Source organism: Ciona intestinalis, chromosome 10 (assembly GCF_000224145.3).
Source record: "Ciona intestinalis chromosome 10, KH, whole genome shotgun sequence".
Classification (NCBI taxonomy): Eukaryota; Metazoa; Chordata; class Ascidiacea; order Phlebobranchia; family Cionidae; genus Ciona; species Ciona intestinalis.
The window spans coordinates 858,569-870,084 of NC_020175.2; the positions used below are offsets into that span (position 1 = coordinate 858,569).

Sequence of the window (11,516 nt, forward strand, 5' to 3'; positions counted from 1 at the left end):
TAAGAAGAGAGGACGACTACCATCTGAATATATAAACCGTATATTCCATTGGCTTTATTTGTGTCTGCAAACGTTTAAGACTTAATGGATGGACATAGTTTGATGAGCAATGTAATCTATGCGAGTATAAAATGTCTATGTTGAATTTGGATTTTATATGTAACATTGTTTTTAAGCCGCCTATGTAGACTGCAACCTTTCTTCTTTCTTTAAATAGCACTTGTTCAGTATACTGTATGATACCCAAGCTCGGAAAATGATTACCAATATTCAGCTTTTAAAATATAAAACAAAACCATTCTGTTGGGAAAAGTTTTTTATATTTTTCATTGTTTTCCACAATACACATAAATATATCAAATTTTAAACTAAATTCATCTGTCCACTTCTCCAAATACGATGTCAAGAGTTCCTGCAAAGAATATACAGATAATATGTAAAGTAAACAATAAATACATTTACAAATACGTAAAGACAACAATAAATACATTTACAAATACTAACCAATAAGAGCTACAACATCAGGTAGTTGGAGTCCTGGTGCTACATGTTCAATTGTTGCCTGCACAATAATTGCATTAAAGTTTTAGCGGTTAAAATATGATTTGGTCAACACTTTAACAAAACTTACCAAATGTGCGAAACCGGGAGCCTTTATTTTACATCTGTATGGCTTGCTTGTCCCATCAGAAACCAAGTATACGCCAAATTCACCCTGGATTATAATACAGTTAATATACAAAAAATTATTCTTTAGAATTGAAGTTAAATCAGGGGATTAATAATCAAAGGGTGTTTAAAATGTCACGCATTTATCTAAGAAAAGCGGGTCTCTTTCAAAGCTTTAACATGGGTGTATGTTTTAAGATTTAGTTTAGTTGTCATATGTTTAGACAGTGATAAAGCTTCAATACCTTTGGAGCTTCAACAGCAGTGTATGTTGAACCAGCAGGAACTTGAAAGCCTTCGGTGAAAAGCTTGAAATGATGAATTACTGCCTCCATTGAATCCTGGGTGTTGATATCACAAGTTAGTCTGAAGTCAACACAGAACAGTATTCTACTCTATGTGAGTTTGGTCCTACAGCAGGACATGGGACCAGAGATTTAGGTCAAAGTTGGAGCAACTATCTATTATTGCTGGGTCCAAGCAATGTTTGTCAGGTGTCTTGCCCAAGGACCAATATGCATATCAGTATTTGTATCGAGTATCGAACCGGATATTCTTAAGTAACAATCCAGGTGGCAAACCACTTAATCACATATTATTTTATATGAGTAAGGTCCTACGGTGAGGAACAACATGGTTTTGGATGTTGAGTTTTTACTCCAGTACGGCATAGATACATACAGTTAAATACCATGCTTATTGTTCAACCATGTTTTTACTAATAAGTACTAATAGCAAAAGTTTACCTTCATTTGACTCCTAGTGGGTGGATTAAGTTTGTTGTCATCCACTTTTATCTCACCCTCTGGCATCTTATTCAAACACTGTTGTATGATACGAAGCGATTGACGCATTTCTTCAACGCGACATAAATATCTGAACAAAGCAGAATGAAGAATATTACGAAATAAAACAGTAGTATATTTGATATAGTTCAAAACATATACATTTGTTGTATTGCAATTCAAGTTAGTTTTGGTCTTAAACCTGAAAATTTGGAGTGAGCGTTACAAACATTCATATATATGTATTTATAGATGAACAAATAAAATTTATTCATCTTCGCGTGGTAGGACAACAATATGTGTTATAACACGGGTGTTCTGTTTTTACATGATAACAGGCCTACGTACAAATTCCCACAAAGTGGATGAGACAGAAACATGATCAAGTAGACATAGTTTTAATTCAACCAACCTGTCGTATGTGTCACCTCTTGTTCCAATAGGAACATCAAACTCAACTTGATCGTATGCATCGTATGGTTGGGTTTTACGAAGATCCCATTTTATCCCAGAACCTCGAAGAACAACACCACTGTGGGAGTAATTAGCATTTTATAAGTGGAAAAACACATGCGAAAAATGAATTAAGTACTATTCTTCAGTTTAGCTTAAGACTTTAGATAACTGGTCTTTGTTGTGTAGCAGTGGTGTACTAGGTTTAAGTTACATCAATGCATCACTTTGCTTTAATTTCTAGCAGGTCAAATAAAAGGCATTTCCCAACCAAGAAGAATACAGTGATTAAACCTCTACCTGCATCCCCAGTTAAGAGCTTGCTCCGCAGTTATCAAACCAACATCCACAGTTCTTGTTCTCCAGATTCGATTCTCACTCAGCATCTAAATAATATTACAAATATTTAAAACTATCTTTCAAGCAAGGCCAATAAATAGCACCCTATCTAGTATCTATACATACTATGATACCACACCATAATTCCTATATCTTCTCCCATTGTTAGATATATGTGTCTTTGGGGAAGAGTCAAAAGAACTTAACAAAAATTGCTCTAACCTACAATTTCCAACCCAGTGGTCTATAATGGGTTGTCTAAATTAGTAAATTGTCAGTCATATATTATAAAAAATAAAAAAATAATCTTAGCACACATAGATAAGTCTCAACTGTCAATCATTTGAAAAACAAGGGTGCACCATAGAACATGATAGGCTCATTTTATTCCTTTAAATTAGTGTATTTTCATCAATTCACCTTTAAAATATGTTTATCCAGATTATTTCTATAGGGGTAGTTTTCTATCATACTTGATTACAGAGCATGTTTGCCCTGCATACCTATATTGGGACCTATGATTTCACATGCAAACAAACAAGCAGCCTCAGTTTCACAAACCTCTTCCAGCTCATCCACCCTTGCCGAGAACCTGATTGCCCAATCATAAACATCATCCATTAGTCCAAGAGGAAGATCTTGGCTCACTCCTCCAGGACGAACATACGCCGCGTGCATCCTTGCTCCCGACACCCTCTCATAAAACTCCATCATCTGGGAAAGAATTTTTGTTACAGTAAAAACAAAATTATGACTATAACATGTTAAATTACATAAACTTTCTAAATTTGATTACAACATCAAATTCTTGACAAAAACAAATTGAAAGAAATTTTAATGATTAAAACAGCAGGGGACAGCGTTTCAAAAAGTAAAAGCTAACAACACTCCCCAAAAAATATTGGAAAAAAAGGGATTTTGTACACAAGTAAAAAAGGCATTCGTACATAAATATGGTTATTCCACTGTTAATAAGGCAAATATAGACCATTTCATCGCCTATATGAAGACCACCACACCTTTTCTCTTTCCTCCATCAACCAGAAGAACGGAGTCATCGCTCCAACATCCAGAGCATGGGTTGTGATCCCCATGATGTGATTGAGGATGCGGGTTTGTTCTGCGAAGAAGACTCTGATCCACTGAGCACGGGGAGGAGCAGTGATGCCCATCAACCTCTCGATAGCTAGCGAGTAACACTGCTCATTCACCATCATTGATACGTAATCCAAGCGATCAAAATAAGGCAACCCCTGATAACGATGTTTTGTAGTTAAAAATATGAACTGTTATGAATACTCATTGACATCATTGTCATTACTTAGCAAGCAGGTAGAGCAAGGAAGCAAGCAAATTGCTTTTGCAGTTATGCTAAACTAATATAATGGTAGCCTCCTACATACTCTTACCGTCTTACATATCGCTTTATATCACACTGTAGCTATGTATGATGCATATCATTGTGATGAGTGTATATGCGTTTAACTTACACACCTGTATGTACGTCTTGTATTCCATCAGCTTCTCTGTAGCTCGGTGAAGTAAACCAATATGAGGGTCAGCACGAATAACAACCTGCATGAAACAGATTATATTTTAAAGATTAAATAACAAATAATGAAATCTGCTTTAAAATGGATGAAGTCCTGCTAAAAGACAAGCGGGAGAATGAGGAGTTAGACCTGAGTTGGCCAGTAGCACGATAAAACAAAGACACACTGGGTGTAGGCGGAATTTCAAATTATTGGTGAAATTACAAACCTCTCCAGCGAGTTCAAGGATCAGCCGAAGGACTCCGTGAGCTGCCGGATGTTGCGGACCAAAGTTGAGAGTCAGAGTGTCAAGTTTATTGATCTTGTCTCGGTGTATGATAGGATCCTTTACTGTAAAGGAAATATTATTTAATTTATATAAAACAGGATTGTTTACTCTTTAAACAGAAATGCAGTTTCTATGTTTCACTGTAAAAGAAAATCTACAAATTATTTATACAGAAGGTCAAAATTTACAACAGGTATTTATGTCAAATATGGTTATGTTCGCAAACCCCTAGGTATTTATTATATAAATACATGCAGATGTACAGCAAAATCACATTATTGAGGTTTTACAAGTAGCAAGAACTTACAGCACATTATAATACGTACCATAAACTTCCCTTAAATTAGGTGTGCCGTGTTCTTCACAGATTGGGTTTCCAATTTCAATTGGTGAGAACTGGTCACAATATTTTGCATTAGGTACCCATCGTCCAGTCCTGCAATCAAAACATCAAATTAAATCGTGTAATACATGCTGATTAACCAGATTTAATCAGTCCAGTGCTGTGGTTCAGTGGTTAGATGCTCAATAATAATAAGCATAACGATTAACGAATATGCAACTTTGGGCAATACATTTAGCGGACATTGCTGCAACCCAGTGAACTAATGGGTTGTAGCACCTTAGTTCCTGGGTGTTCAAAAAACAAGCCAACTTTGGCCTATCTCTGGTTCAATGCTGTGCCACGCTGTAAGACCTTAACCATATAAAGTAGAAAATGTAAATACCAAATGTGAAATTACCGGACACTTATAGCATATGGGACAATTCTTTGTGGTTGTTTTACTGCAGCATGGTTAGCATATGCTGGGAAACACTTGGATGCACTACGTAGAAGCTTTGCCATTTTACTTGGTGCTAATAAGCTATGCTTAGTGCATGGCAAAACACAGCTGTGATTTTAACAGAATCGGTGCACTTAACTGAAAAGAAAGACTGCAGAATGCATAAAAACACAGCTATTATCACAAAACATGTTGGCACTATATTAGCACAAAATGAAAGTCTACAATAAGGAAATTGTATCACGGGCAATTTGCCAATCTAACTCATTAAAACTGCTAAACATGTTTTGTGGTTTAAAATCAGAGTTTTCAGAGTCTGAACTTTTCCAATGGTTGCTGCGCCTTTTCTTCCTGGGCGTTTGCTCTTCCGTGATAACTTCTTCATTACTTTCAAAATTGTTTTCAGATTCATAATAAAATAACTTCTCAGAAAGTGATTTGATGTTTTGTCCAGGCAACAAACCAATGCTGCTGTTTGAAAATCTTTCATTGCATAACACCAACTCTTTACTTCCATTGGAAACATCTGTTTTATTAGCACATTGTTCAGCAGTGTAAATTGTATCAGATGGAAGACAAAATGTTTTATCATTTTGGGTTGGAAACCTTATTTCGAGTATCATGTTCAACTTTTTAACCAAGCTATCATTTAGGGCATGTTTAAATTTCTCAATAACATATTGATAGATAAACGAAAGAGAAGCAGGACAATTGAGGACAAATTGTTTTAAACACGTTGTCAACTCATCCTCTACTGCTTTTACATCAGTAGAGATTTCACTCAATACATAGAATACCCAAGGTACTGCATTTGTTACATTATGTTCATTGTCTTTACATAGATACTGTAGCAGTTTACAAAGCAATGTTACGACATTCCCTTGTTTTTTAATGGCATTTAAAACAGGTTTCCAGCGATTCAACTCTTCTTTACATGGCATTTCATCTCCTTCATTATTCATTATCCCAGTACTTCCTAGATAGAACAAAAAAACCCCTTCAACTAACACAGAGCAAAAGCAATCGTCTGCATTTTGCTTTTTTATCAGAGATATTAGTTTGTTTGCAGTGTGAATAGCATCAGGTTTTCTTTTTTTAAAGTCTGGTTGAATTATAACACGCAAATATTCTTTCAGCAATTTATCTATTAATTCTCTTAATCTGCTTTCTTTAATTTGGTCTTGTTCCCATATCTCCAATCCTGTCGCCACCTTTTTATAATTATTTTTAGTAGAATTAATCTTGTGCGCTTGAACATCCCAATGGTTTTCCTTGAGCCAGTCAATGGCAAAAGTCACTGCTTTGTGTAACATTGGTAGTGCAGGCAGAGGTCCATGGGCCATTTCATGTCTTAAGTTTATAAGCCATTCTGGTATGCCAAGGTCTACACCAACATGATGTATTGGTTTCCTTACGTTACCTTTCAAGCCTTTTTCTGTAAGCAGGCCAACAAACTGTGTAACAGCAGCGGACATCATTTGCCGTTGAGCACCCCCACTTACAAGCTGGTATTCAAGCGAAGACTCAAATAACCGCAGTGTTGCTTCGATGGCAACAGGCACTTTTGACGAAAACCGTAATCTCCAGATGTTAATTACATCTAGAGCATCGGTTTGACTTTGAACATCGCCGTAAAACAGATTGTGATAAACGTTCAACCATTCTTCCTCGCAACACCACGCTACGACACGTTCTGACATTTTACCTTTAACCGTACAACAATGGCTATATATTGTTTATAGTAGCTAAAGTAATTAAACTGCTACCGGTGAAGCAAATTAATTTCTAAATGACAAGTAAAGTGAGAACAGCACAACGTCGAAACTATATTTGCGGAATTCCACATTTATTATTTCTGCCCTTGAAATCTTGCATTGGTATGCTTTGACGGAATATACGGATTCGGCAATGCAATGTACGGAAATGTCAATGATTTATTCCGAATTACCAGGAGAGGGAAGTTATATTTTTAACACTACTTTTACCTAGCTTTATTTCCCTAATGCTGTTTATGGGTTATGTAGCGAAGAGGTGTGGTGTATTTGGTGAGCATCAACTATTTAATGTTTGATGTTACCTACTTTTGTCTTAAAGTTGTCATTTTGTTTTGATAAAATTTGATAGCTTGGTCTATAGTTGGAAATTTATTTTAAATGATAAATCAAGAAAAAATCTTTATATATAAGCGTGGGATGTGTGTAGCATTGCAGGTATCTTGCCTTTTTCTAATGCCTTAACACGTAGGTGTACACATGTATTTCAGTCTTACCTCTTTAATGCTCTTTAAATGATGTGTAGTCTAAAAGCGCGCGCAAGGAAAGCAATCAGCGTTCGGTGCTTTTAGTGCCGGGTTGAGTAACGGGTAGTGTTGTTTAGACGATAGCACGTGTAACGAGCGTCGGTATTGGAGAGTGGAGATTTAATGCACCGTTTCAAATTACCTGAGATTCGCTTCGACCAAAATAGCATGCTACGAAATAACGAGCATCAACAAGCTGTACTGTACGCCGAGAAGTGAATGTATATTTCCATAAAACGTAAGTTATACTACAACCAATTAAACCATTAATATTGTGTGTATTTTGCCAGTACTTATAAACGATAGATGTAACTTATCTATCGTTTATTGTGTGGCGAGTCAACGACAGTCTTTAAAACACGAAATTTCTATTTCTTTGCCTAAACTCTTGTAAGTTTGCTTTCTTTAAAACAGCCGAAGAAGTACCAGAGTAGTAAGTTGCTTTAATTCCACGTCATTTCAATATTTAACCGTTCTGCCTTCTTTAAAGTTCGCCTTTTTTCTCGATGTGTGTATGACTCTTTTAGGCGTGGGGTGTGAATTATTTTGTAACAAACAAAATTTTGGTTAAATCTTATGACTTTCCAAAAAATAATATAACGTCGATTGAATTTTGAAAATGCTTTAATTTGTTCGACGCTGGTCTTGAAATTTTTAACCGCTAGAGGGGGATAGAGATACACTGTTATTTTCTACTTATTTAAAGCAATTCGTTTAAAATTGACTCTCTCGTGACGTCACCGTTGTTCCGTAATCAATGTTTTGTAACAATGTATCCATCGTTACGTCAGAGAGGTCAGGAACCGATTACATTTTACTCATATCCTATCTTGTATGCAATCATGGCTGACTCATTTAATAAAAACCATGACCGCCAGTTACGAGGTAAAAACAAACCCTATATACCGGGGAACTAACATGACGTATTTTGTTTACTAAACAACTCAATTGAGGGTTCTTATTTTATTACGAGATTGCTTTTTAAGCTTCAAATTCTGTATATTCTGTATTCTTATATTCGAAATGTCGGCGCATTTTTGGGGATGGGAGTTCGTCAAAAATATTACGATAACTGTAAAATTTTTCAAAACCCAAATTAAAGCCATAAAATGCGCGAAAAGAAAAAGTGAAATGTACTTCATGGTTATCTATTGTTTTCAATTCAGTTTCATACGCCTTGTTCCAAAAATAAAATAACGAAAATCGTCGTATTTTAACGGTAAAGAGATTAACTGCTTTTTAATAAACTTTATTTAATTCCCATAAAAATGAATCGTTTTCACGGCAGCTTGTAGACCGGTTACGAAAGGTTAGTGCATTGCAAATGCGGATCTGTCACCCAAGTCAAACTGAGCGTGAAACCAGCGACTGCACTTCAAACGACGCCCATCGGAGTCGGGAGTGGCAGGTTGCTAGTACAGGCTGCCAGATCCGACTCCCGACTTGGAATTTCACGCCGAGTTTTCCGCCGCATACGGCTCAACCGCTGCTCAGCGGGTGGCCGGTCTTCAGCGATCGACGTACAGATTTATTGAAAAACCTGAACTCTCGGATTTCCTTTATCACGATGGTCGACCCTTCTGCACACGTCAGCGTATCCGGGCAAGGCCGTATGACGTTTTTAACTTCTAACTGACAGCCGCTTCAAATCATAACCCTCGGATGTAATACCTGGCCGTAAGAAAAATTAATGCGGTTTATGATAAAAGGTTTCGTATCTGGTCCTGTGGGCATTGCGTAATATCTGGTAATTAGGTATATGGTTCATTTTCGCTTATCTGACGTCATCAACCGAGGGTTTATATGCAAATATAGAAAGCTAGTGAATCATACAAATTTCGTGACTTGTTGATATCACGAATCTGTGAAATATCATATATGATAATATTTTCAAAACCTTACGTTTTTATTTTGTTAATCCTCTTTTCAATGACACAGTTCCCTATTGTCCTGAATAATAAACGTGAAATAATCTGCGCACATTTGTATTTGAGCATCACATATATAGTAGCGTAGGGGAAGATGAGACATCTTTTCATTCTATTTTTTTCGACCCATTTAATAGTAAACAAAAATCATTCAATAAACTGTAAAACCGTATCCTCACAAGTCGCGACTTACATAGACCATTAATAATTCTCTAAAACACTGTAAGGTTAATTTGATAATATATGTGCTAAGGGTGCCCGTTTCCCCCCTCCCACACACTTTTTATATAAAATCTGCTAAAAAGACCGCTTTTTATTTACCAAATGGAAATTTTTCACACACAGTTCTTTACAGAAACCTATGGCTCAAACAGGTCAAGGGTCGCCATTTTGGGTCCCAACACGAACAAAAAGACGGAAGGCGCTTGGTAGCCCTGTAATTGAAGGTAAATAAATATTCCTGTTTATTTTAATCACATTTGTCTCACAACACAGAAGGCAGTGTAATTTACTTGTGTGGTCGAATTTTAAGGGCTGCCATATGACGGAGAACGCTATTCATAACATAAATATCAATCTTTTCGACACGGTTACGTCGATGTAATATTTCGGCGAATTTTCCCGTTTTAAAATTAATTTTTCGGGACAGAAACTTGAACCCTTGACAAAGAGACTCGTTGATAGAAATTTGCCAAAGATTGAGTGAGAATTTCGCGCCTTTCCAACGCCTTCCATTTAACCCTCATTAGAAGTCGTTAAATCCTAAATGGCATTGCTCTCATTCATTATGCAGTGGCTTTCCATCTATTTGCCAACAATCGTCCTGTTAGGTATGGCGTTAAGTTGCCTTATCATGCATCTTTAATTCCCTCGCATGCTCCTCGGCTCCGAACCGGAGCACGCTTCGTGTTCTCGGCACGCAAAGGAAAATCTTAGCCGATATTGAGCCAAATTTAGTTCCGTGGTCGAGTACATTAAACAAGTCAGTTGTCGCAGTGCGTAAATGAGCTTCCTGACGATCCAGTAATGACCTAGAACGCAGGACGCTTACAAGTCGTTCCATAGGTTACACGCATGCCTCAGTTTGCGATAAGAGACTTGCCAGGATGATAAACACGGAATCGCACCCAACGGACGTTCCGCCAACTGGATTCAGGCACCTTATTACAGGGTAGGGGGTGGTCATGGCGAATCGACTTAATGAAACCCAAAATAAACAACAAGTGCGAAACTAGTCTTCCAGGTGCTGGCCCCTCAATGTAGGGTCGAGCGGTTTGAATCGTGCTATTAAGTCGTATTGCTTGCAAGTCCAAACGACTGAAGAGAATGGTACACAGTTTGTTATGACAAGTGACAGTGCGGTCCCTTGTTTGACATTTGATGGATGACGGATGGTCACACTATGTTAACTCCTCTCCTATCTCATGAACACGATGTGTGCCGAATGACTGACCAACGAAAAACTTTGATTTTATCTAGCCTTAAAACCTTAAGGTCTTATAAAGGACATGAAATATTAGAGAACGAACATTTTAACCGGTTCTAGAAATGTATTTTAGAATGGTTCATATCATATACTTTGCGTATACGCTTATAACGCACAAAACGCTTTTTTTTAATAAAAACCACTCTTTTAACCAAACAAGTCTTTTGTTGGTTTATTTTTGATGAACGAGCTGTAAAATTGGAATGATTAAAACAACACAATGGCTTGTGTTCGTTCACAAAGTAGCGATTACGTGATAACTTTAAATATTTCTTGGGGAGAAACTTTTGACTTGCATGATCTGATATTGATTTTTTTTGACTTGTTACAACATTGGGTTTTTAATCCTTAACCGACCTAAATTGTGATATTGATTTTATTCTAATATTCTTGACGCGATTGCTAATTGATTTTCATTGAGAATACCAACAAAATGGTTTATATACTTTTTCGAGGTTATATAATTATAAAATATTAATACAATTTGACCCATTAGGTTATTAACACAAAAAATACAATTTTTTATTTTTTTTCTTGCTGAATATTTGTTTAAAGCCAAAATTAAAATTAGCGTACTTATTTAAATATAACAGGCTTTTAATTATAACGGTGTATTTGAACTTAGCATCGCCTACTTAGCATTATACTGAGGCAATCACGAAATTATTGAAACAAAATACGATGAAATTTTAAAACCATTAATTGTCAAATTATAGCTTCATTGTGTTTTCAGTCCGATCTCTCTTGGAACTTATTATAAAAAACTATACGATTGCTTTATGTATAGTGGTGTTAGTAAGATGTTTACCGTAAGCATACAATATTTCATGTTTACTAATTGTGTTTTAACAATTAACATCGGTCTTTTAGAGTCGCGAGGATACAGTTAACAAACAATTCCTTAGGTATTTGTTTCATTTACCACCAAATTTGACAATACAAGTAAATATG

General features: G+C 36.3%; 2 protein-coding genes across 2 annotated transcripts; both read right to left on the reverse strand.

The window, feature by feature from the left end:
• Positions 1 to 298: 298 nt before the first annotated feature.
• Positions 299 to 5,005, reverse strand: LOC100176138 (NADH-ubiquinone oxidoreductase 49 kDa subunit-like). Its single transcript, XM_002122929.2, has 13 exons — positions 4,811 to 5,005; positions 4,394 to 4,503; positions 4,008 to 4,129; positions 3,741 to 3,821; positions 3,266 to 3,499; positions 2,808 to 2,960; positions 2,208 to 2,293; positions 1,867 to 1,986; positions 1,416 to 1,545; positions 915 to 1,010; positions 632 to 715; positions 505 to 562; positions 299 to 412 (listed from the first exon to the last, which is right to left on the reverse strand). Exons 1-13 carry the CDS (start codon positions 4,912 to 4,914, stop codon positions 375 to 377), a joined length of 1,416 nt encoding a protein of 471 aa, XP_002122965.1. The 5' UTR covers positions 4,915 to 5,005; the 3' UTR covers positions 299 to 374.
• Positions 4,991 to 6,706, reverse strand: LOC100183975. Its single transcript, XM_002123236.4, has one exon. The coding sequence runs from the start codon at positions 6,550 to 6,552 to the stop codon at positions 5,074 to 5,076; it is 1,479 nt and encodes a 492-aa protein (XP_002123272.1). The 5' UTR covers positions 6,553 to 6,706; the 3' UTR covers positions 4,991 to 5,073.
• Positions 6,707 to 11,516: the final 4,810 nt, after the last annotated feature.